At 46.7% G+C, this 26317-nt stretch overlaps 2 protein-coding genes across 3 annotated transcripts in view; both read left to right on the top strand.

Moving 5' to 3' along the window:
* The window catches only part of MAP3K20 (mitogen-activated protein kinase kinase kinase 20), a 96123-nt gene extending 90312 nt beyond the window's left edge, over positions 1–5811 (top strand). Inside the window, exon 20 of the mRNA XM_049812293.1 lies at positions 4253–5811. Within this exon, the coding sequence (XP_049668250.1) occupies positions 4253–4932 (680 nt within the window). The 3' untranslated portion in view covers positions 4933–5811. The remainder of the gene's footprint in view (positions 1–4252) is intronic.
* A 9972-nt stretch (positions 5812–15783) lies between these two features.
* CDCA7 (cell division cycle associated 7) lies at positions 15784–25608 on the top strand. Of its 2 annotated transcripts, none has more exons than XM_049812324.1 (10): positions 15784–15868; positions 17655–17780; positions 18182–18292; positions 19782–20033; positions 20429–20506; positions 21093–21281; positions 21711–21851; positions 22290–22439; positions 23029–23165; positions 23483–25608. In XM_049812324.1, the coding sequence occupies exons 1-10, from the start codon at positions 15848–15850 to the stop codon at positions 23511–23513; spliced, it is 1236 nt and encodes a 411-aa protein (XP_049668281.1). In that variant the 5' UTR covers positions 15784–15847; the 3' UTR covers positions 23514–25608. The 2 variants fall into 2 exon arrangements, with proteins under 2 accessions (XP_049668281.1, XP_049668290.1); XM_049812333.1 differs by lacking the exon at positions 15784–15868 and adding an exon at positions 16628–17140.
* The last annotated feature ends 709 nt before the right edge of the window (positions 25609–26317 follow it).

Raw genomic sequence — 26317 nt, 5'->3', positions numbered from 1 at the left:
TGGGCAAGGTGTATATGGGGAGAACAGCAAAAAGTCAATGCCATTATTCTGTTCCAACAACAGAGCACACCTTGCAGCATCAGGTGGCATTGTGGTCCCTGTGATGTCTTCGTAGATGCATGCAGGAGAACCCTGGCATGTCTGACAGCTTAAAGGCTAAACTTTGGGTAGTAACGTTCTATATCATGATGTAGTTTAAGGGGGATGACCTGTATGCTCCTATTGGAAGCACGCTGGAAGCAGTCAATGGCAATTAGCTACAAATCTTTCGTCTACTGTGGTCGCTTGCAGCTGCACATCAACAGCAGACATAGAGCTCAGATCCGTCTGCTCCAAAACCCCAAATGCTTCACATCTTCCAGTACTAAGCAGCCTTAAATCTTGACACTTTTTCCACCCCTTCCTTGGGTCGGCTTTGGGTCAACCTTTTGATCCCCTCCAGTGTAGGTCACTGGGAGAGGTGTTTCCGCCTATGGTCCAGGCTTCTTCCGCTCTCTGTTGGCTTATGTGTACACATCCACAGTAGCCTTTCCACAGTGGCAGGTGTGCTGTTCTCCAGAGTCTGCTTGTGGACGCTGGATCAGGGGATCAGCTGGCAAATCTGCCCTTCTCCAGATCCACCCCTCTTCACCAAGACAAGAGAGTGCTCAGCTTTGTGGAGCCAAGTGTATTGGCATAGCAGGAGGATTTGGACTGAATTATAGCACCCACACGAAGTGTGAAGGGCCTGGGGTGAAGATCTGTTTCTCAACCAGGATGTCAGCAAGGCATCTGCTTAGAAAGGAGACAATCTCACAGATGTCTACCCTCTATCTGTTGGCAATAATGGAGTTTTCCACAGCTGTTTTGAGGATCTTGGGAGCCAGTGCTTTTAGCATCTTTTATCCTGGCTTTCTCTCTCTGCAACCCAAACTCAGCAGGAGTGCTTTGGCCAGCTCTTCCCTCCTGCTCTTGGCCACACAGCACACAGGCAGCTTTGCACAGATGTTGTGCTTGGATACAGGACACCTCCTGGAAGAGATGCGTGGGTGCAGATTGCTCTTGCTCTGGCCAGTGCTCTTGCAGGGGGGGCACACACACCAAGGCTGTAGCCTCAGAAGCTGCACGTGGGGTGGCAAAAAGTCCCCTGTGGGCAATACACTGTTTTGACAGGTACATGCTGCCAACCTGGCAGACCCCATAGGTCCTCCTGATGTCCTGCTTTGCTGTGAGGAAGAGTGGAAATCTTCCCACGGCACTTTTCTTCCACAGCTCAGCCTGCCCGTTTGAGCGAGCCCTGGCTCATCATTACCTGACTTCTTGAACAGTGTTTGTTCTGGCTTCTGGGGCTTGGCTTGTTCGGTGAGATACATGTAATAGTACAGTGGGCTCTACACTGCAGTCTTCATTTCCTAACTAAAGTATGCCACTGACATAGTCAAACTCAACTCAGTTGACTCTAGCACAGTTCTGCCTTTAAGATTTGCCGTTCTTTTTGTAAAGGTGTTTGTTAGCCACAGCTGTTTTTCTCATTGATTTCACAGTAGGACTGCAGAAATGTTTGGGTTGGGACAGCTGAGGAGCAGCACAGGAGCTGGAACAAGGTACCAGTCAGCAGAGAGTGAAGTCTGATTTTGTACACTGCTGCCAAATGTAGAATGGCCTCGTGGATTGAGAGGTGCTGCGTTTAGACTACAGACACATCAAAAATGGGTGCTCTTATTCCTAAGCAGTTATGATCCTTTTGCAACACAACTGTGTTTTGTAATGCAGATGGGACATAGAGCATGTCCTAAAAGATACATCTTCACTGCAGATAAGCTCTGCTGATGGAGATTACCCTGGTTTTGGGATGATGAGCCATACAACCGTACCAAAGTGTAGTGGTGTATCTTCACAGGCTGGCTCTGCCACAGTAAACACAGCTGCTTTCATTTTTTTGCGGTGAGTGGTGGGAGAGCTTGTCTGTCCCTTTGGCACATGGAGGAGTTACACGAAGGCACGGATGTATTGTCAGCACCCAAGTGAATAGGAACAGTTCAGAGGACGTGGGTTACCAGACAGCACAAAAGGTGTCCCTCAGTTCTAGTAAACTTTCTGGCCTGTCTTCTTGACCAGACCACCCATCCCAGGTTTAAAACACCACCAAATCCAAGCACAAAGGTAAGGGTAATACCTGCCTAAGAGGCTAAAATAACCAGCAGTGAAGGTACTACCTCTGTGGGCTGCCACATAGAGCATTTAATTCAGTGTACAGAGTTGGTGGCTCAGAGACCATATGAGGGAGAAGCCCCCCAGCCCACGAGAGGTGAGAGGCAGCCCCACAGGACACACTGGGAGGTCCCTGCTGGGCAGCTGGTCCCTGGGCTAGCGACTGCGGCTGGCTGTAAGGAGCAGGGACTGAACAGCTCGAAGCTGCTGAAGGGACCCCCTCATGCAGGACAGCATCGGCACTGGTCCCACAGGGCATGTGGTGGCCACCTGAGAGCTGATAACAAACGAAGACCCAAACTTAAGTCCTGAGCCTGCTGCTTCCAAGTTTACGAGGTCTGTGTTTTACATCCACAGCCTTGGTAGGAGGGCACAGGGGAATGGCAGAGGAGAAGGTGTCTAGCAAGTACATTTCAGCATGCATGCTTCTTTTGAAACCGTGACTTTCAAGAAGGTTAAGAAGCAGAGAAGGCAATTCCCATCTGTCTTTCCGTGAAAGGAGGTTCATCTCTCAGTGCAGCCAGAGCTATCTGCTGTGGCGGTGTCACGCTCGCACGTTGAGAGGAAAGACAGTTTCCTTTTGACATATTTGACGTTAAGTTGAAATGATTTAAATCTCTTGGGATTCAAGCAAACTCTGGGGAAAGGAGGAATGGAAGAGACCGTCCATTACGTCTTAACAGCAGCAATCCTAACGAGGACAGAGCCGCTACCCAGCTCCCATAAAACTCCCCACAGCCAATGCAGCATTGCAGCAAGAGGCAGAGGGCCCACAGCATAGGGAGTCTTTCTCTGGAAAACCAGCAAAAGGCAAGAGAGGAGCTGGGGTCCTCTGCTGAAGAGAATAACATTTTGGTCGCATTTATGCTGCTTCAAGCTTGCAGGGTTATGCTTTCCTGTTGGAATGATACTAGCAATCTTTAAGGACAAGTCATTCAAATCTCTCTAGAGCAAAATTATTTAAGCTGCTCCCCATGGGTTTTTGGCCAGAGCCATGGCCTTAGATAAGGGGAGAATTCCTGGTCTCTGCTCTACACATAAAGTAGCAAACCAGGCAGCCCTCGCAGTTCAAATGGAAAATTTACAACTATTGTATTTGCTGTAGGCTTTCATGCAAACCACAGGACTGACTTTCAAAAGTGCTTCAGTCTGATCTCTGGGAGCTACAACTTTTGTTACAACCCCAGGGCTGTGACAGTAGGTGAGAGGGAACTGTAATACCCCGAATCACTCACAGTTAAGCACTGTCTGAGCTATCCTGGCTGAAGCCTTCTGCCTCACCAGCTTTTCCACATATAGAATTGATTTTCTGCATGAAACCAGACAGAGCGGTGTAGCTGGGGCTTAGACTCAGTATCTGGAGCATGCAAAGTGGATTGACTTCTGAATTTGTAGTAATAGTAACAACCGAAGTGGCCCTGGTTGTTGTGGAGTGTAGCAGTTTGAAGAGGAAATGGAGCAAGAGGAGGTGAGTCTGGCTGCCGCAGTGGGGATTTGCACTGGTGTCTGCACCACCTCTGTCTCTGTGTTCGTCTGCGAACAGCGTGACCGTGCCGGCTGGGAGAGACGCAGGTGGAGGGTGATGCTGCAGCGGTGCCAGCACCTTGGGGTGCCCACTCCATGCCTGCTCTGGAGGTCACCAGGCACTTTTGCAATGAAAGCTGTGGAGAAATCTGCCGAGGCTGCCAGGAGCATCACAGGAAATGTTTAAAACCAGGTTGGGTTAAGACCACTGGGAGGCGCTTGGGAGTGGGAACCCACCTGAACAGCCAAATGGATGGTTCAGTAAGTGTCTTCTAGTCTAAGCTCCATAATCTGCACTGGCATCAGAAATATTTGCATCACTTGCTATTTTAAAAGTCCAACATTATGGTCAACTATAAGGTTGAACATAATCAAACCTAGGGCTATTGCTGCAAGGCTGGGAGGGAAAGGGTGGTTTGAGATATGTTGAGGTTCTTCCGAGACAAACCCTGGTGCCTAACCTCACACCTTCGGTAAACCAGAGGGTGGTTTTCCATCAGTTCACGGAAAGCTGACTCTGTTTCCATTTCCCTGCCAGGCATCGACAGCCAGTGGATGCAGACGCTGCGGATGCACCAAATAGCAAAAGCCATTTCTCTCCAGCACGGCCACCCCCACAGCCCGACCACCGTCACCCACTACCTGCCCTACCTTCGAAGCCAGGACTCCTATGCCGCTGCCGTGAGGAGGACACGCGGTCCCGTCAGTTACCAGTTCACGTCCATCAGCCCCTCCAGAAACTCCTCTCCCCTCTCGCACAGTTTGGTGAGAAACCTCTCGAATTTGCACCTGAACTCGAAAGGCAGCAGCACCTCCAGCACGGCCTCCGACACCCCTTCGGAGAGGGACAGGTCTGCCGGCAAAGGCAGAAACGCCTCGCGCAGCGGGAACTCCCGCAGCTCCTCGGACGGGCGGTGCAGCGGGACCAGCTCCCCGGTGCCCCCACGGCACTCGGGAAGAGCCTGCAGGACTTCTTCACCAGTGGCCCCCCTGGCCTCCCAGCACCGCAGGTACCCCCGTAGCCCCCCCCAGCTCAAGGCCATCCCGGGCATGCCCCCGCAGGGTGAGAGCGAGCCCAGGAGGGGCGAAGGAGAGAGCAGAGTCAGCGAGGGGGGGTGGATAAAGGTGCAGCATGCAAAGAAGCCCCACAGGCAGACTGCCGGCAAGCCGGGGAAGGAGAGGCCCAAGGGGAGCTGGCGGGGCCGGAGGACGTTCTGAGGGAGGAATTTGCCCCTTTATTTGACTGGCGGTTCAACCTTGAGAAGATACGCCCGCTCCTGTTTACTTCACCACACGGGAGCTGGGATGCCACCTCCCTCGCTGGCGGGCGCAGCCTAAGGCCTGCCCGTGGAAGGGGAGAGCTGCCCACCTCTCCTCCTGTCATGGTCAGTGCCGAGGGATTTCATTTGATTTTCTCCCCTCTGTTTGGCTGCTCGTGTTCTCAGCTGACTGGATAGCCACTGATTTTCTTAATATTTCAATAATAAAATCAGTAAGGCACAGCTGGGTGCCATAACGAAAGGCTCTCCATTTCATCCTTAGGGAAGGAGTTGTGCTGCTGCTACATCTTGCCTCGCTTATGTCTCCAGATGCCAAGTCCGGCTCTGAGGGGGTCTCCTCACCCCCTGTTCAGTCTGCTTCTGCCAGGGCTATAGGAAGAAGTACTATTTTTATCAAACCAGCATAGTCTGAAAAAACAGGAATGCAAGGAGATTTTTCTTCGGGTCCATTCCAGTAGCTTCACTTCTCCACTTCCAGCTTGCCATCCCCGCTCAGGAATTTCTCACCTCGCTCATTACTAACAGCCCCAACACCAGCTACCCAGCACCACTGAGCACACTCTGTCACATACACGGTTGTTGTAATCAGAAGGAGAAACAAAAAATAAGCTTTATTCTTTTGGGGAAAAAAATAAAAATAGAGGGAGAAAAAGGCGTTTCCTTTATCATAGTTACATCTAACCCCACTGAGGTCTATGATAATGTTTATCCCTCAGCAGCAGGCATTTTTTAATTGAATTTTTAAATGTGGCCAGACTGTGTCGCTTTTGTCTTTCAGTCTTCAGGTAGTAAAGACAAGGTCAGCAAAGTTTCTGATTAATGTGGTCTTTAGCTCCACCGAGAACAAAGACATAGCTGTAGACTCGCTTGTCGTCAGAAAGTTTCTTCTTGGCCTTTTCACTCCAAGCTGATTTCACACAATTAAAAAGGAAAAAAAAAAAAAAAAAAGTTAGGGTTTTCCAAGATGCAAGAGGGGAAAAAAAAAAGAAACAACAGATAAAGGGAGCTGAACCCAAAGCAACGCATGATACCCTCTGAAAGCCAAGAAACTTTAAATTAGAGATGTCTTTGAACAAGGTGCTACATACCATCCATGCCAAGCGGTGCTCGCTGGCACACAGTTGTGAGCGATGGTGGAGGAGCTGCTGGCTTGTCACCCCCTCGATGACCCCCATCACCATAGTCCTGTCACTGGACATTCAAAAGGACATGCAAATTCCCTGCTCCACACAAAGGCCACTGCTGGGCGTACACACAGCTCTCCTCCCTCTGATTCCCACCAGCCCCAATGAGTGCTGAGCCCCATGGTGGGTTTCCCAATACCTACCAGAGTGAACTGGAACACACATTTCATGAATTCAGGACAGGGTCCACCAAAACCAATGGAGCAGGACACAACTGATACCAAGTGTTGGGAATTGGATCTCTGTCATTTAAGCACCATTTCCTCTGACAACAGTTAAGAGCAGAAAAAATAGTAAGAAGCTTTACCTGAAAGTGAATGGGGCTGCACGCGAAGCTCTGTGATAACAGAGCTTGCCACTTTCTTGTGGCTTCAGACTGGTTGAAAGCTAGCTAGTAACCCAGCTTCTGGCCCTGGTTTACTGAACCTGACAAATAATTTGGGGATGTGGACAATCCACCACTGGATGTTTCTCTGTCACAACTTAGCGGGACACTGGGATTTTGTCTAGGTTGGGGATCCTTCCCTAACATTTCTTGCCATGACCAAAATGGGCTGGAGGATACCAGCTGATAGTAACCGTACCTGACGGCACTTGCTGGAAATGTGCTTGTGTTATTAAAATTTGGATATGAATTTCAGGAAGCGAGATCTTGTTTCACGGTTGGGCCTGCACAAATCCTAGAAAGAAACTGCAAGAGTTTGGAAAGTTACATTTCTCTTCCAAGGTGATGAGGATGGTGGTGTAGTTGTACAAGTCTGAAAACAAGGCCCTACCCAGCAGACACTGTGGGCTGGTGGTGGCAATTCAAGATTTATCAGCTGCCTATGGTTGATTGTCAAGATGTCCAGCAGGATTCCTCTGCTGTTTGTAAGCTATTTAATGCTGTGCCTAATTTTAACCTGCAATGCACTGTCTGTCCACATCTGTTGCGTTAAAGCGTTCATTAGCATTTAAAGAAGGAGCGGATGGTATTGATCACACCTATTAAAATTAAACAATCGTGCAATAGTGACTGATTAGAAATCCTTTTGCTGCAACAGCATTGCTGGTTAAAGCAACAGTGAGTGAACTTGTCAAAAAAAAACCCAAAACAAAATCTCAGCAAGATCTAGTTTTCCATCTCATTTTTATCACTCTTAATGTGGCTGCTCCCTATCTTGGTAATAATTCATTATAAGTCAAAATGTGCTTACATTTTCACCCCCCAGTACTTTATGAAGCCAAGCAATTTATCTCCATGTTTAACCAACACGCAGCTAGAAGATCGTGCACAGCAATGTGGAAAATCAGACTGTCTTGGGCAACTACACTTCAGCAAATGTCTGCGCTTTGGAAAGGAGCCATGCTGCGTTACCCTAGGGGTTTTGTACAAGTCTGTTAAAGCCAATCATATTTAAGTACCAGTAGGTCTAGATTTGCACACTAGGAGCTGGACACACTGCCCTCCATTCATACACATATACTCAGCAGTGCTACACCCTCCCCCCGTGTCTGACTTTGCAAGTGGCACAAAATATCACTGCTGTAGAGCCGCCTGTTGTTTTCGTGGCTCTCCTTTCTCTTGGTCTTTGTATCTCCATGTGCTGATGTTCCTGTTTTCTTAATCCCCAGAAGGTACCTGCATTTTCCTTTTCCATAGTTCAAAATGCTCTGAATTATAAGAAGCTAGCTCTGGGATGGCTGCTGGAATGGATGATGAAAAATAGTGGAGAACTCATGAAGGCAAATTCAGAACTGGGCGTCCAAAGTGAGTGGGTATTTGCGTCCAGTGGGGAGAACGTTTACAAAATCAGATTTTCTTTTTTTTTTTTTTTTAATTAAAGTGTGAGACTGTGACAGTCAGAGCTTACACAGAATCTGTTTCTTTGTTCAGCAACATTTTATTCTGGATCTTGAGTTGCCCTGCTCCCTCTGGGTGCCAGACATCGGGAGAAAGGTTTCAAGGTGAACAGCAGTGTCTCCCTCCAGCCATTAGTTCTTAACCCTGCCGGTGGGTTGGGAGGGAAGAAGTGATGCTCAGCTCAGACAGGAAGAGCAGGTCAACCTCAGCATTATGGTCCTTGCCTGAAACTTTACAGGCTTTCAGCCCATAGCTGATGTCCTCATGGCATGAACAAAAATGACACTGAGACTTTTTTTGATTTTCTGCCAACAAAATGTGTGGTTGAATTTTTTTAAGCTTCTTTTTTTGTCTTTCCCATATACCTAAGGATGTCTTTAAAAAAAACCAAAAAAACCCAAAAAAAACCCAGGAGGATGGAGAGCAGGCACTTCACACTGAGGTTAGCAATCATTCTTCTTTAGCTCGGCAAGGTGTCCCAGAACTGGGTCTGAGCCTGGTGGATATTGGCTTCCTAAGTACACAGATTTCCCCAGCAGTGCTTGGGTACCTGCAGCTACCGTCAGCAGGACTGCTCCTAAGAGGCGAGTGTCCTGGGGACCCGCTCTGCAAAGGGACCGACAGCTAGCCCAGCAGTGTGGTGTGGTGCTGCATGGGGAAGGGGCCAAGTGACTGCACTCTCGGGGCACGTTCCTTGTGTCCTGCAGGTCAGAGGCACGTATGCTGCTGTGCTGCAAACCAGCTGGCTGTTCCAGCACCTGTGAAACTCTGCTCCTAAGCATAGGAGGCAGCACATGAATGTGAGACTCCCTGGAGCAAAAACATTGCCCACTCCTGCAAACACAGACTGCTTTTGTTCACATGCAACCAGGGCTCGAGGGGGCTGCCCACGTGCAGCTTGCTTGACAGAGCCGAAGGCATTTCTGAAAGGGGGAGAGCTGCTCAAAGCGCTTTTGTAGCTGCTCATCTTCTGCCTGGGTGGGGAAAGGATGAAACGGCAGAGTAACCCATCTCCCAGCTCAACCCCTCACACAAGCCTTTCCTTTTCCCGCAGAGTGTTTGCAAATTCACAGAAGGATGATTGTTGCAGAGGTGACAGCCCACTGAACAGTCCAAGGGGCCCTGAAATCATAAACAACCCCAGGCTGTTCCTCACCCTAACCCCTTGTGACATGAGTAGACCGTCAATCTATCCCAGGGCAGCGGAGTTGCAGTGGTTGCTTCTGATGGCCCGGGCAGGAATTTCACCCAGGTCAGTGTTTGATTTGGGCAGTGCTGTAATCTCTCTCTCTTGCAGGATTTCTAGTTGTTGCTTTGGCCTCATATGGATTTCAAAGCACATACCAAAATGTTATGCCTGCACTGGGCTCATCAGGAAAATAAAAAGAAGTAATGGTCAGAGAGGGGAGATGGGGCGGCTGTCGGATCCCTTTTTGCTGGGGAACGTGGCTGTCAGGGTTCCAGCCTGTCCGACTGCTGCCACTGCGCTGTACTCCTGTGCTGTCGGGGGATCTAGTCATACTGACTGGGTGGGATGGGACCTGATCATCCTGCACTGATGCTGCTGAGACCTGCCTGCAGCAGGGGGGGTGCCAGTGGCCCCTCTGTCTCCCCATCTACACTCGGACCTCAACGGTGCCATGCCAGCGGACAAAACGCTGCCATGCCCCTGGGAACGGTGGTTTTCAGGGCTGGGGATCATGGGTGTCATTGTTGCTGGTTGATTATTTCTGTGAAATGCTGGAGAAAGCAACCCCAGTTCCTGTTCAGCTGGGAGGAGAGAGTGCCCATTCGCGCCTCCCCCCCGCAGTGCTGCCACAGCTCAACTAACACCCCGTGAGAACCTGCTTTCTTGCTGGCATCAGTGTGAAACAAGGATGGGTGGTTTTGGGCATTGTTTACTTTTTAAAGAAAATACTTGCCACTGCAGTTTTGCTCTTTCTACCCTGCTCCCACTGATTACTTTCTCGCAATTGGCCATGTCTGACAGCAATGCCACCCTCCCTGGGGACACACCAAAACCCCATAAGCTGACCATGATCTGGCAGCTTGCTGAGCTGATTTAAGGAGCCCAGACCCTCTGCATCCCCTCTCCCTCCTCACTCAGAGTGACAGCCCCTGGCCAGGTCACCCCTTACCACTGTCCTCCTCTCCAGCTCAGCTGATGCTGCTTAGGATCAAAATCCAAGTATTTTAAGACTTCCTATAAATCTACTGCCAAGAATACTGGACCATGCATCAACGAATAAGCACTTGATTTTTTTGATTGTGCTAGAGAATGCACTTTGACCTAACTATTATTATTATTATTACTTTAGGCTGGGAAAGACGGGCGGTTGCTTTTGTAATTGTAGAAAAACCCCAAACCGAGAGACCTCCTGACATCTCACGTCACTAAAATGGAACCAAATAGCTGTGCTACCTCTGAAAATTACATCTGACAGAATTATTTTCTGTATATGCATCCACCATAGAAGGGTTTTTACATAATTTTCTTATCTAATGAAGTGCCAAAGCTTAGCAGTTCAAGCCAGTTTGTTGCAAAAAGTTAGAGGTTATGGAGGAGAAGTCTATTACGGCAATAACACTAATAAGGGTCTGCCAAGATCACGTTTGAGTACATGTAAATACAGGGCATTTGAGATTAACATCTCGGAGGACGGAGGAATGGCGCTGGAAGGCAGCGGCAGCCCAGGGTGGCCAAGAGCTGGGGGTAAAGCGTGTGGCCCCTCTCTGTAGCTCCCACCCCAGCACCACCTACGCTCCCCTCAGCTGCATCCCACCGCTCATGCCCCTGCTGCCCACCTGCCCCGAGGGTCAGTGCATCCTCCCAGAAACTTCATGAGGCGGTTTTGCAGGTGGCGACGGACTACAGACACGAACACTGTGCTGTATAGAATGAAGTGGCTTAATATACCTGGGACTCAACATATGCATTTATTTTCCTGCCTTAGCAAGACAGGTGAGGGTTCCCTGCAGCAGAGAGAGGGCATTTCCCTCATGCTGTGAAAAAACACAAGAAAGCCCTGAAACCTTGAGGTGTGCCCTGGGGAACCCCCAGCAGGCAGTAGCGAGCCCCGAAGGAGGCTTTCTACCTGGTGTCCCCCCGCTTCCTCCCTCCTGAGGGAGCTGCCAGGAGAGAGGTCCCTGGGGTTAGGCCACAGCCTGTCCCTCCACTCCCATCCTTGCCCAGCAACCGCATCTCGCTGAAGGCTGGTGGAGGCAATGCAAATCAACATTCACAAAGAGGCAGCGGCACAGCTTATATAAAAGAGCAAAAAACCAGACTGCAGTAAGCATTTTTTATTATTTTCTGATAGCCTCCTGTTTCCCACAGCTATGCATTTGCGGAACATTTTGTAAGCAATTTCTTTATGAGACATGTGACTTACTCTATTTTGTGTTTTCAAAGGGAAATATAAATCAAAGCCCAAGAGTGAAAGGGCTGGGATCTTGAGCTTTTAAAAGTGGCTACTGCATATCAACAACAGCTACTTTTGATCAACATTTTTTGCTATGCATTTTGTGGAATGGCTACAGGATACTCAAATGAGCATTATAATTACACTCCCATAATGTGCATCACAATGCTCTGGCTCCAAATGATCTGCTACGACGTATACTTGGAATAATCATTAAGATTTCTATCAAAACTGACCACGTGTCAGCCATTCTTTTAGTGTGCGGATGAATATAGGTTCCTAGAGGCATTTATCAACTGTACTTTTTCTCTCTTTGGCTCTATTTATGCCTTTGGTTTTCCTTCTCTTATTCTTCCCATTTTTATGGTCTCGACAGTTTGTGTCAAGGAAACATGGTATCGAATAGGATCAGACATGACCACCTTCAATTCAACATGCAGGATGCATCTCGACCCAGCCTTTACTAATAAGGAACTTACAGCAACGCACAAGGAGATACAAACCTGTTAAATTAAAAGGAGAAAATCTATTTTTCCTTGGAGAGAGAAAAAAGGAAAAAGATACTAATTGTATTGTGGAGGTATTTTGTGGAGCTGGTACAGTTGGTCTTGGCTATAAACTGATTATACATACTTAATATTTAAATTTACATTTATTTTACAAATTCTGGTTCTACCTATCAGACCACAATGTCTAAGTATTTACCGTTAAAAAGTACTTCATAAAAATTCATGTGCAGCAAACGTGTAGAGGTCTGACTATAATTAAACCTCCAAAAGTGGCCATCCTCCTGCTTCTATATAAGAACAAGTATCCTTTCTGGGTTGCAATCAATAGCCGGTTACCTGATTATACACCTTATTATGTCTTGTAGAGTAGTGTTAGCCACCGGAGGGTGACATGTGAACAAATACATATGCTTGCATCAGATCTTTTACGGAAACACACCTTTCAAGAGAGAGAAAAACAATTAGTGTGTGTTATAGGTTACCGATTTACAATTTACATCATAAATCAATGTCTGATTATTTTACTGTAAAATGTTTTTAGCTTCATTTTGTTGCACTAACCGTTTCAATAACACACTATAATTTGCTCAGATGAAGAGGTGATTGGACAGCTCTTACAGAAATTTTTAATTACTGTCATTAGTGGCTGCAATCTTATTCTTTTCTATGGAGCTAAGATACGTGTTATTGCATTGTGCTACAGGTACTCTGCAGTCATGAGAATCCAAACTCTCCCTTTCCTCTGAAATACATGCATCTATAAATCTGTGTCACTGTGCAAGCCCCATCACAATAATTACTAGCATCACACAAACACTAATTAATGTATCCACATGCTATTTTAGGCAGGCAGAAATGTATTGCTCCAATTTAAAAAAAAAAAAAAAAAAAAAGGGAAACTAGAGCATAAAGTGTGTTTGCCATAGTTAAGATAGTAAGAGCATAGGAAAGCCAGGGATGGGGCAGCAGGGGTCCTGCCTCCAGAGAGAAAAGCTGTGGTGCAATGCCGACAGCTGAAATCTGCGGGGTGACATGGAGGACGGCGCCTATCCTTTGTCCCAGCAGAGCAAAGGTCACATTTACTGTTTCTGACAATGCAGCTATTGTTGTTGGAGGTCCACGTTCTTGCTACTGCTTGAAGCTCCTAACAAGTAAACAACTTTCATTGCCCCAGATGGATGCAGAAAGCGTTGCACGCTCAGTCTACTGCATGTCCCTCTGTAATTTCAGCCAATTCCCTTAGCAGGTCTTCCAAAGGCCACTACCATGTACTGACAACTAATTTCAGGGACAGATGAGAATTTAAGATACTATTTTCCTGGAAACACCTGATAAAATACTCAAGATAATCTTTGCTGACGTAAACCCTGAGGGGTGAGCTTGCCCCACAGCTGGGCAGCAGGGGAGACGGAGGGGCTGGTAGCACTGGACAGGCCATGCAGGACCTGCACGGGGACACCAAATGGGCAGGGATGTTTTCTTCCACTCACATTAGCCTAATACGAGTTAAATGTGGCTGAAAATGGAGGGTTAACCCAGGCTCAGCTTTGCATGTCCTCAGCTATTGCAAATAGCTGGATATAGGACAGTGGTGCTGCCTAAGTCTCGACAAACATTAAGAAACTTCTGCCATCACAGTAAAGCCAGTTGGTTCAGTTTGTGCTGCCCATCCACCGAGGGCATCTGGGCCCTGCAGGGTAGAACAGGGGTGTGAAGGGCATGGGAATGAAAACAGAGGAATGACAGCGGCACAGGTCACAACAACCATCTCCTGAGTTACAGACCTTCATTTTCTGGTACCCTGCACTGTACCGCAGGAAGGGAATCCCCTGCCCTTCACATACTTCCCATTTTTCTTCTCCCTTTCCTGCCGCCTTCTACCTAATCCTCTGTAAAATATGTGAGCTGACATACACAATTTTCAATAAATTAATTCTTTTTCACATGTTAACAAAAAAAAAAGCTGAAAATACAGTTCACAAAATTTCCTGCCTGGTTCCCCCATGAAATCCTTGCTCTGGCCTATTAATTTTAAAGCCATTTGACTACATGTGTTGTTTGAAGAACGATGTTTCCATTAAGTGTTAAATGGAAGTATGCATTCAGCTAGCCCCATCAGTACTCCATAACATTTCATATGATGCTCTTAAAAGCTGCGAAGGTTGGCTACTTTTCTAGTAAAATCCTGATAATAATGATTCAAGATGTTAAGGGCTGTTACTGTTGAGAAACTGGATCTCTTAACTACATCAAAATTCAAGAAACATCCCCCCTTCCCAGCTGAGCTGTCTTGGTTGGAAACCATCTGGGTGGCAATCCTCCACTAATGTGGATTTAGAGGAATCGAGTGTGGTCTGGTCTCCAGAGAACCAGGTTTAGTTCATCTGCTTTTGTGTGAGCACTGAGAAGCCAGCGGTGCAGGTAAGTATGTAATTATGGGCTTATTTAAAATGGAGATTCTTTTACACAACAGATTGCAGCGTGCGCCGGAAGAATAATGCCGACAGAAAATAGAAAACCTCCGCGAGGGCTCTTGTACTCTATTGTGCTGTAGCCTATTTACAGGCTTTGGCTTAGAGATGATGCGTGGTTTGCTTTACCGAGGCGCAGGTTCGCGTACGGGTTGCACGTGCACGGGGCCTCCTTCCCTTGCGCTGATTGCAATGGGGACTCGCCTGCTGTCAGGAAGGCACCTGGAAATGCTGAGGAGCTACAGTTGCACTGATACTGAGCCCTGCTCAAACCACAGGCTAAACGGAGGATTATAGCGAACACTGGGGTCACAAATCCCACGCAGCTTCTTCAGGGCTTCTCCCGTTACTACTGCTGCCAAATACTGGTCGCGTGGCAGTTACTTGCTGTGTTTAACGGCTGTATTTGATTTAATGCGATATTACAAATGTTACATAAAACGGTTTGCAATGACCAATGATCTATTTTCTTCTGGCCTGTCTTCAAGTAATGTTTTGTTTGCAAAGAGCAATGCGGCCAACTTCTTCGCAAAATCCTGTCGCACCGCTGTACTCCGAGGGAGCAGAGGCGATGGCCGTCACCCACAACCTCACTCCTAACGCTGAACTGTGCTCGTGGTGCAGCGGCAAATAACACTTCATTTACTGTGGCAACGCAGGAAATCACGCGTGTTGCTGGGTGGTTTTTTTTTTTTAATACAGTGCACTTTCACTATCCCGCTTGGCAGGCACTGCTGAACGCCGGGGCCGGTGCAGCCTCACGCTCCTCAGGGCCCCGAGGGGTGCTGGGTGCCCAGGGGGTACGCGGAGGCTGCCCCAGGCCTGGGGGCAGCCAGGACACCGGCCCCTGCCTTTACTTCGTGGAGAAACCCCCTCTGCCCCTCAAAACTGGCAGGTTTGGGGGTTCTATTTCAGAGCCCTAGGCACAAACCCAGGCTTGGCACATAAAATGAAACATTTTTAAGAAGAGAGAGGAGTTGGAGACTACGTGGGCTCCCCCGGCCGGGGGGCCCTGGCCCCTCATCCCGCCGGGGCGGCTCGGCGCGGGGCGGGCGTGGCCCCCGCGCGCGCCCCTCCCCTCTGGCACGCGAGTCCCGCGGCGTTCCGACCGGGAGCTTTTCGCGCCACAGGGCCAGGCCCTTGCAGCTCCACAAACCCCGCACCGCGAAGAGAAAAAAAAAATACGGTCCCCGCACTAACCCCTCCGTGGGCGCCCCGGGGGAGCAGACAAGCCCCTCAGCAGGGGTGGGCGGGCGGGCGCGGGGTGAGCACGCCGGGGGCCCGATTCCCAGGGGTCGTCAGCTGCATCTGCCAGGACGCGGGCGCCAACGCGGGAAAGGCGCCGCCGGGCCCCGCCCCCCGCGGTCCCAGCCGCTTTGGCGCGAACCTTCAGTTCCCCGGTTGCTCGCCCCGCCACCGCCAGCATGGGTCTGTCGCGCCCGCAGGTGAGCGCTGCCCGCGGCGGGGGGCTGCCCGCCGGGTTCGCGGCACGGCTGCGGATCGCCGCTGCTGGCAGCGGGCGGGCGGGCGGGTGGGGGGAGGGGGGAGGACGGTTGGCAGTGGCGCTTTCGCGGGGCCCTGCGGCGTCTCACGGCCGGGGCACGCCGGGCTGCGGAGAGGCTGGTGGGGTCGGGCGGGGCGAGTGTTTGGGCTGGGGCTCGCCGGGCACCCCGGCGGAGCGGCGTGGGGGCAGCCCCGCCACGCGGACCGGCAGCCCCGGGTCTCCTGCCCCGCCGCGGTGCTGGGACTCCCGGTGCCCCGCGCGCGGCGGTGCCCTCGCCCGCCTGACCGGGACCGGGACGGGGACGGGGCGGCGGCTTCGGAGCCGTGCTCGGCGGGGGGCAGGCGGTCCGGCGCCAGCCCCCCCACCCCAGCGCCCTTCCCTTCTCCTTCTCGCCTGGCGGCTGCCCCGGGCGCCGCTACGAGGGAGGGCGCGCGGGCGGCCGTTGGGCGGCGGCGCGCGGGGGGCCGCCGCGGGACGGTGGGGTGGTGGGGAGGTACCTCAGGGCAGGGGGGAGGGCGGCCCCGCTGTGCGGGCGTGGAGCCCGCGGTCTCGGGGGAGCGGGGCGGAGGGGGTCGCTGTGGGGCGCGGAGGCGGGCGGCCCCGTCGTAGCGGGAGGCGGGGAGAGCGGCCCTGGCTGGCGTGAGGGGCCGCGCCCGAGGCGGGGGGAGAGGCGTATTTGCGTGCCGATGGCGGTCCCGGGTCTCCCGGCCTGGGCTTCGCGGTGCTGGAGGCCCGCCGGGGCAGCCCGGCCCGCCGCGGCGGGGTTTCTCCGGCTGGGCGCTCCCTTAGCCGCGGCAGGCGACGCCAGAAATGGCCCCTTTTGTGTCTGGGGCCGCGTCCGTGGCAGGCCAGGCCGGGCCGGGAGGCTTTTCTGTTCCTCGTCAGCACCGGCGAAACTGTGAAGCGTGGGCGAGCCTCAGGGGTCCTGCGAAAAGCAGCCTGCTGAACGGTGCTGGGGGGAAGACGGAGGTCTTCAAATTGCCCTGGCCAGTTACTGTTTAAGCTGTACTTATAAAATATTTGGCCCGGTCGGCTGTGCCTGTGAACTGGTATCGGTTAAAGCGCTGGACTTGGGTGGCGTCTAAGTGTGGTTGCAGCAGGCTTGGCCTTAGGGTCGCTGCCACCCTGGGGAGGTAAAATGAGACATTGCTAGTAGAAACAGTCCCTGGGAAGTGAAAACCTGAAGCTCATCAAAAAAAGTTCTTTCAGCCTGGTAATAAAATTAACAGAACATCAAGCTGTTGTGTCTAGAACAGTTGTTTCGGTGCTCCTCTTTTCTGTGGATATGATCCTTAGTCCCGTCCTTAACAGCTGCAGTGTATTTAGTGTGTGCCTCAAACTAAAAGCAATTAATAAATCAGAGGAGATTTCTAGGTACTATTTGTGTACTTGTATTTTTTTCCAGCATTGTCTATAATGAGTGCAGGAGGATATGATTTTTGTGTATATTTCCATGTGGCTGTTTGCATAAAATAAGTATGTCTAAATACTGAAAAAAACTCTTCTATAGCAATGATCAGAAATGTATCAGAGCAGAAACTATTCCCGTTTCTAACTTTGGCAATTCTTTTGAAGCTGCTGATAATTCTGCTGACTTGAATACAAGAAGACTGTTAAACATCCTGAAATGTTCAGACCTCCTAATCTTCAATTTAAGGATCTTCTTAAAAGCTAGTGTGCTACAGTAGGTCTGTTCTATTAATGGTGTTGATATTGTCCTTTTGTAGCGCCGAGCTTGTTCAGGAAGGAAAAACTTCATGGTATTCCGAAATACGAAACTGATTCCCATGGAAACATCCTCATCCTCCGATGACAGTTGTGACAGTTTTGGTTCTGATAATTTTGCAAACACGGTAAGTACAGTATAAGAACAAATAAAACTGAGTGTGCAGTGCTAGTAAAGCTTGCAAAAATGTAAAGCTAGTAAATGTTTTGTGCAGGATTAAAACCACTTGTTCTGCTTATGTTTTTGTATAGTAGTTATAAATCTATGCTATATGCTGTAATTTCATTTCAGTCTTCACTTGTGCTTCTAGGTGGTAAATGTTGGGAACAAATTACCTATTTATTCTAGCCTTTGAAATGTCACCTAACCTAACATGCCTGATAATTTGCAACTGCAGTTCTGAAACCCTTTGTTAATTGCCTTAACTATTCTTTTTCTTTATTAAGAAAGATATTTGCTTATAGTGCACTTGTAAACGTCAATCATTTTCTGTACAACTTCAGTTAAAGGATATTTTATTCTTCATAGAAACGCAAGTTTAGGTCTGATATTAGAGAAGAACTGGCAAAAATTTTTCATGAAGCCTCTGATGATGAATCCTTCCCTGGTTTTTCAGAAAACGAGATTCAAGATGCATTGGTAAGACAGTTGATTTTGGGTGGCAATTTTAAATTTAAATTCTTACACATTCTTAATTGAAAAATAATGACAGCTTCAGCTTGAAAGTTGAATGTTGTCAGAAAGAGGCATCATTTTATTTAATTTAATGTACAGTCTAAGTAGTCATGGTTTCATTTTCTTTCTGCCTCAGTAAAAATCCCCCAAGCTTTGCAAGTTCAGAATAAAATCTGCCATATGGATTTTGAAATATAATACCTCTTAAAACTGTCCTTGCTGGATGTTACTCTTTTAGACTCTTAACATTTCTGGTTTCCTCAATATGAAATATTATGCTATCCCATGGACTCCGGCAAACCTGAGAAAAATTTCTGTGTTTATTGACATGCAGTCAGACCTGCACTCTGACAGCATAACAGGAAATGATGTGCTGCTTTAGCAATAGAGAAATAGTGATAGGTGGTGAAATCTGCCTTCCTGCTTTTCCTTGACATCAGTGCAAGAGCAGTTTTATTGCTTAAAAAGACCAGTAGTTGATATTTAGTAGTGAAGATAGAAGTAGTACCATGTTTGGCATAAAATAGGTTTTTCGTAACTTCAGAACAAGCTGAGGAATTACTAGAAAACAATGTCTTGCTGGAAGAGGACGTGTCTGAGTTAAATAATAGACAACAGTAAAGAGAATAAGTAGGAGACAAAGCTGGAATAGATATGTAAGAAAAAGGAATCAGAACCATATACCTGGTTTAATAAAAACCCTGTACAAATAAGGATTGCTATTTGAGACTGATGGTCTTGTGCATATGAAGCAGGAAGCCTGTTGTTACCTATGACCAAAATAAGACTGTCTTACTGAGTCTAAACGTAGAAGTCAAAGCCTATTGCAAAAATGGGCTTTTGACTAAAGAAATTAATTTCTGTCCTCACTGAACCCTTGGTTCTTGAAAAAGTTCTAAGCAAAGCATCAGAATTCAAAGATAAGAAAATACTGGGATTTTATTCATAATTATTTCATTGACTGGCTCTAGAAGGAAGTTTTCACTTGATAGCGTTGATACTGCAAGATGACTATTCTTGACAGCTTACAAACTTGGGTTTGACCCTGTGCTGAGAACTGTAGTGACTTTTTTTACAGCCAAATACAACACATTGCAAAATAGAGCCCTTTAAAGGCAATTTTTTCTTGCACTCGCACACAAACTATCTTTGCTATTAGACCTGCAAGTGACAGTTAAGACTGCTGTAACTGAAACCAAGCTTTTTCTGATGTGTTGCGGCAGTACAGTGTGGTTCTTCCTGAGAATTTTTTATCCCTGTGTCCCCTTCTCCTCCTGCCCCCTTCCCTACCTCCCCCTTAAAATATACTAGAGCAATAGGACTGGAGATTTGAACATCTAGATTTCAGCCAGATATACACTTTAACCACCCCCAAGCAAAGTATTGTTGAACTGTATTTAATTGCAGAGCAACTCACTTGGGTTTATATGCTTCCATTCTGGTTTGTTAACAGAAATTGGAATCGGATTCAGAGGAGAATGATACAAGTGCTGAAAGTGAAGTAGCTCAGAGAAGGCAGAAATGCCCTATTCCTCTAAAAGTAGCCATGAAGTTTCCCCCTCGAAGATCGGAGAGGAGGAAGGGTGCAATGGAACCTCTTCCTGAAAAGCTGATGCCTGCTCCAGATTCAGATTCTGACTCTGAAGAAAAGGGTGCCATGTTTTTAGAAAGAAGAGCTTTAAACATAAAGGAAAACAAAGCAATGGCAAGTATTCAATGTCTCCCTGGGGACCACCCCTTCTCCCCTGCCTTTCCTCCCCTTTGGCTCATTATGTGAATGCATTAAGAGGACTTTACATTCCTAGTATTTAAATCTGATAGTTTATGTCCACTGGCATGTGAAAGTCCATAGGCTAAGTACTTCAGTAAAAATCTACTGGCTGCAAGCCTAAAGAATAGGGCATCAACATAATACATTTGAGCTTTTTCAAATTACTTGCAGTCACTATAATATAAATAAGACATAAAAGTAAAAAGTTGAAGATTAACTGCATTTTCTGTAAGTAATTGTACTTCTAGCCAATTGCCCTAATCTAATAGTCTGTAATAGCATATAAACACCTTTTTAAGGGTCTGCTTCCCTTTTCTTTCCCTTGTTAGCTTGCAAAACTAATGGCCGAGTTGCAGAATGTTTCTGGTATCTTTGGTGGGAGAAAATCATTGCCAACTGTCAGTCATGTAAGTATAAACTGAGTTTATAAGTAAGCCTTCAGATTTCTGAGGGTCAAATTCTGACATTACAAAACAGGACTCTCAAAAAACTTAACAAATGATGTAAGTCTAAGTTCAGTTGAGAATTTTATTGCTTCCTAAAATAGGCATCCTCATTGTGCAATTCTCTTTTGATTTACCACTGTATAAAGCAGAATAGATTAATTCGTAAAGGTTAGGTGTCTCCACAGGCCAATAAAACTAAAGAAGGTGCTGTGTAAATATGTATTTATGCAATGGCTGGAGATAAGGGGGAGAGTTCAGACTTTGAAGCTCAAGCATGAATATTCTCTGAGTTCGAAGCCTTGAAGAAAACCTGACATTTGGCCTAACTAGGTCCTTAAAGAAGGTTGTGTTGTGAATCAGCAGTGTAACAAATTTCACTGCTAATTTACCTGCAAGTTGTGTGGAGGTGGGAACAATGCTCACAACGCTCACTTCATCTTTGAGAAAGACAAAAGGAAGGCATGTCTTCTGGGGGAGGAATTCATAGTAGGGACAGGAACTGTCTGGGTTTTCACCTGTTTCATTAGGGGCTTTTAAATTTCTCCAGGGACCAAAGCGACTTCCAAGGCGTTCATTGCCCAGAAGTGCTTTGAGGAGGAACCCAGACCGAAGTTCTCGACCTCACACAAGATCTAGGTCCCTGATTGAAGGTCCTCCTACTCCTTTACCAGAAGAGGAAGATGATGACCGGTACATCTTGGTGAGAAGAAGAAAAATGTCTGATGAAGACCTGGAGGTATGTTGAGGTTCTAGTTCTCCTGTTGAAAGTTGATCATGAAGGTGGTTTTGTATCCCTTCAAGAAAATAGCAATTCATACAGAGTTGATCAAGATTATGAGTATGCCATGGCCTGGGAAGAAGTACAGAAAATAGCGTGTTGTATGTGTTCTCCATTTCCCTCCACCTTGTCCTTGAAAAATCATTTCCTGTTGCACTCCAGCAGGAATTAAGCAAGATCCAGTAGCATTTCTGCACCCTGAAAGTGAAAGATCAAGTGAAGGTGCTAAAGCCGCATCTGTATCATATGTCTTTGCAAAGATCTGTTATTGCTTTTTTAAATATATGATGGGTATTTGAGACTTTGGCATTGCTTTGAAGATCCCCACCTTGTTTCTGTAGAGTTTTTGCTGAAACTAATACTAAAAGTATTGTCTTCACTATTCAGCATGAAGCCCGAACTCCCAGGAGGGGTCACCGTGGTGCCATGGCTTTTCCACACATTGTGCGTCCAGTTGAAGAGATAACAGAGGAAGAGCTGAATAATATTTGCGGCTCTGCAAGAGAGAAAGTATATAACAGGGCCATGGTAAGTATATTCCAGCTTTATGAAATGCATACTTTGTGAAGTAATTTTCTTGTTATTCCCTGCTTGTGGTTTAGCATCAAATAAAGCAGACTCCCTCTCACTGAGAGGAAGGATGTGATTTTTGGGACAAGTATGCCTGAGATCTTGAAACATCATCTCATACCTTTCCCTGAATTTATAGAATGGCCTGTGCCAAGCCAGTTGGCTTGCTTTCACCCTGTAACTGTAGTATCTAGGTGGTATTAGCTGACGAGAATGATTAACAGACACTGAAGATGCAATGTTAAAACAGTCTTGGTTCAAACTTGCAAGGTGGCTTTCTGCTTCAGGATAAGCACTGCTAGCTGCCAAAGAGATTGCTTGTTAAATGCTCTATTCCCCTAACTAAAGAGCCATCTTTAACGTCTTGTTTCCTGAACTAATTTCCCTGTGTTCTAGGGATCCACCTGTCATCAGTGTCGCCAAAAAACCATAGACACCAAGACAAATTGTCGTAACCCTGATTGTGTAGGCGTACGGGGCCAATTCTGTGGGCCATGCCTCCGCAATAGGTATGGTGAAGATGTCAGAACAGCATTGCTGGATCCGGTAAGACAGTTTTGAATATTGGCTTTATTGTGATTAACTTGAGCAGAGAGGTGCATTGGTTATTCATAGTGAAAGAGTTTTAGCAGGGGAACTGCTTACAGTGCAGTGTAGTACATCATGCAGTCCTGTTTTGATTCAAGCTGAATCACAGAACCTTGTGTTGTATAGAACTCATTGTAGTTACTACTTTTGTATCTTTCTTTGCAGGAGTAAACTATAAGAGCAGAGCAGCTGCCAAAATATTCTTGTATTTGAGCATCAGAATAGTGTTCTCTTTTGCCTTGCATTAGTGCTTAATGCCCTATGGAAAGGAACTGTATTGTGGACAAAGTGCTGCTGTTGTGGGCAGTGGAAGTGGTGCAGGGGTTGAGAGTAGAATGCTTCCTGTGGTTATGTGCAAGGCAGGCAAAGGAGAGCTTAATCCCTTAGACTGAAGAATTTGTACTCTTGCACTGGTTTAGACAACTTCTGCAGTGCTGATGTTCACTTGCAAACCTGGTGCAGAGCAGGGCCCTCTTTTAAGTTGCGAGTGTGAATCATGTCTGGCATTCCTGTTCATTTAAAAAGGCTTGTTGTCTGTCTTGTCTAGACCTGGAGGTGTCCACCATGTCGTGGAATCTGCAACTGTAGCTTCTGCAGACAGCGAGATGGCCGATGTGCTACAGGTGTCCTGGTCTATCTGGCCAAGTATCATGGCTATGACAATGTCCATGCCTACTTGAAAAGGTAAGTATGCCATTGTGTCAGTGGCATGGCTCTGCTCTAAGTGGGATAAGCAGCTCAAAACTGGGTGAGGGGAGCTCTCCACATCCCAGTTTTTCAGGTAGATCTCAAGATCAGTCCATGTTGCCTTTAGAATCTGAGATTTTGCCATATGATTTTTCTGACATGTTGGTTCTTACCCAAAACAAGTGGTGTATCCACTCTGTCTTTTGGCTCTCAACTTCAGCTGTGTGTATTGTCAGGGCTTCCATTAATTTGTCTGAAGAGTTTCCAAACAGTGTTTTGCTATGAGCTAACTCATGTTTTTACTTGTCTTTCAGTCTGAAACAAGAACTTGGAATGGAAGACTGAAGCTGTGACTGCCTTTAAATTACATACTTTTTTTCACCAATGTCATGCTATTGCCTACAGTGAATTGTTTAATCAAATGAGATTACAAAGCCAGTGCCTGCCTTCCCTCCCCTTTTGGGTAAAAAAGGCTAAAGAACTTTCACTTATCTCAGTGCAAATCAGAGTTGGGAAAACTGTTTAATGAAGGTCTCTGCCCACAGGCCATTGTTTTCTTTTTAAACAACTTTGCAAATTGGATAGCATCAGTCCTTGCTTTCATGCCAATAACTTTTTTTTTTTCCTGAAAGGAGATGGGGCTTTAAGCCATTAGGGTTTTATTCATGCAGTGATCTGTGATGCAGGTTAATTTATGCTTTTAAGTTGATCACAGAAAGATACAGATGTTCTGAAAATTCAGGGCACTGTTCCCCACAGAACCAAGTGGGGAAAGGTATGTGCTTAACTCCCAGCCAGCTTCTGCTGCAGTACAGACTTACTGAACATAAATGATCAAGTAGAAGCTAGGAATTCTCTAAAACAACAATGCATTCTTAAGTTCAAAAAGGAAGCCCTAAAAGTTGCAGGTGAGCAGTCTCCAAGCACTAATATTTGGTTTTATAGAGTACTCAAAGTGCACATTGGCCATTTTAAGGGAGATTCTCGAAGTGACTTAAAAAATGCAGCAGCAGCAGTTGGGGGTGGCACTTTGTATTTTTGCTCAGATGAGAGGCCGCTGCTGAAAACTTCCACAGTACTAGACTATTGCCTGTTGTTGAGTGATGTGAACATACTGGTATACCTTGTGGAGTGACCACTCTGTCTAAAACAAAATGTACCCTTCATTAAATTACTGGGTTCTCTTCTCCCTGCTCTTGCTGCAACTGCAGAACTGCATCTTTGCAGAATCAGCACTGGTCCTGGGGGAGAGAGATGCCTCCAGACCAGGGTTTGGTTAAGGAGAGGGGTAATGGTTCATGTGACTGTTGGCCAACTACAAGTGGATGAAAGATGGTAATTTGTTGAATTTGGTTATCATGAAAAGGGCCAATGATAAACGACTGGAATCAGAAGCCTGATTTGTTTTACCTCTGGAAAAAAATTAAAAAGCAAGGACTTTCTAAGCTAGAGTCCAGCTTAAAGTAAGTTACTCTTCCAGTTGTATGGAGCAGCATAAACGTAAATAGATAAATGTTCTCAAGAGACACCCTAGTTGTAGTAACAGATGAGGAAGAACGATTGCCTCACCAAAAAGGCTTTTAAAAATAAATAAAGGGAGATGTAATGGGTTGCATACAGTTTGTGAGCACTTACAAATGTGGTTAGTGCTGTGGTCTCTTTCTTAACAGTCCAGCCGTATTTCTGTATCTGGCTCTGCATGATTATAGTATAGAGGATATTTCACGTGATGTTGCTAATGAAGCCACGAGTACAGCAAAAATGGAAGTGAGGAATTCTAATGTGCTGTGTGGATGGGGTCTTGTGTACTCAGTGCTCTAGAAAAGAAGGTGCCATGAAAATTGCATCTGGGGAACCACAAAAGTGTATAAATGCGCTTAGTTTGGTTATGGAAACTACTGTATTAGCTTTGTATAACATTTAGAATGCAATGTTATAAATAATGTACAGTTGAATAGTAGAAGAATCAACTTGTTTTTATTGAGCACTAGAACAAAACATGGTATTAGGCTTCTCTGCTTGCACAGTATTTGCACTGTGTGTATACATAATGATCCACAGTTTGTACCTTTCTGGGAATTACATCAGTGTGTGTGGGAGGGGAGGAGAGAGGAATTTAGAAACAAAAGCTATTTATGTCTCGGACTTGCAGTTCTGTTTCATAAATCATCTGTCCTATTGAAAATCTCGTGTCCTCTCTTTGTCTGTTTTTATAGTGTGAATAGCTGTGCAATCTGAGGTGGAGAGTGCTCTACCCTCTAGGTACATTTCCTGAAGAAGGAACTCTAGAAATAGGTGTTCTGACAGATGAGTGTGGGGTGGTTTTTTTTTTTTGTTGTTTTTTTTCCCTCCTAATGGCTGGGATTGCCTTCTGATTGCTAGAGTGTGAAAGGACTGTGCTAAAAGCAAACCCTTGTGTCATATCACAGAGACTGCTGTATTTCTTAAGATCTACAATGTTCTGTACAAAGTTTTTTATTTTGAAAATAAAAAATTTCTGCATTAGAATTTTTGCCTCTTAACTGTTTTTAAAAAGTCCATTAAAGGTGTACTTAGACTTTACCACCTTTCAGGTAAACTTCTGTTGCAAAGTAAAGAAGTTGGTTGCTCCCATCATTCCTGCGGGAGCAGTGAGACTAGGACACTTTTCTTTCCCCAGCCCTGTGTCCCTAAACCAGGCTTGCTCTGATATTCATGCTGCTTGGGTTGAATTGTTTGGTACCTGATGACTAGCTTGTGATGGTACAAATACATAGGTGCTGAATTCAGGCCAGATACAGACTTTAAGCACAGTGCTATATGCTTACTCTTCTGCTTTTTTTTCCCCTATGTTTTTTTTTTTTTAAACTGGATGCCTACATACTGAGCTCAGGAGGGTGAGGAGGATATTATAATTTTGGACACTAGTTGAAGTCAGGTGCCTGCCACTATATAGATAGATAATCTATGGTTTTTTATTATTATCCCCCTCCGCCAAACAAATGTAAATAACTTCTCTTGGGAGCTCTGTGCTGGAGCAGATTATTACCTGGGAGGCCTTGATTGCAGGTTGACAGTGCTGAAGACTTTCTGATAGTTATGCTGCTTGCTTTTGCATCAGTGTAACTGGGTCTAGAGAGAAGAGTTACATGAGACTGTGACAGAAGATG

The sequence above is a fragment of the Accipiter gentilis genome, chromosome 1 (genome assembly GCF_929443795.1).
Source record: "Accipiter gentilis chromosome 1, bAccGen1.1, whole genome shotgun sequence".
Classification (NCBI taxonomy): Eukaryota; Metazoa; Chordata; class Aves; order Accipitriformes; family Accipitridae; genus Astur; species Astur gentilis.
The sequence above is the reverse complement of the archived record's forward strand: the minus strand, read 5'-3'. Positions and strand labels throughout refer to the sequence as shown.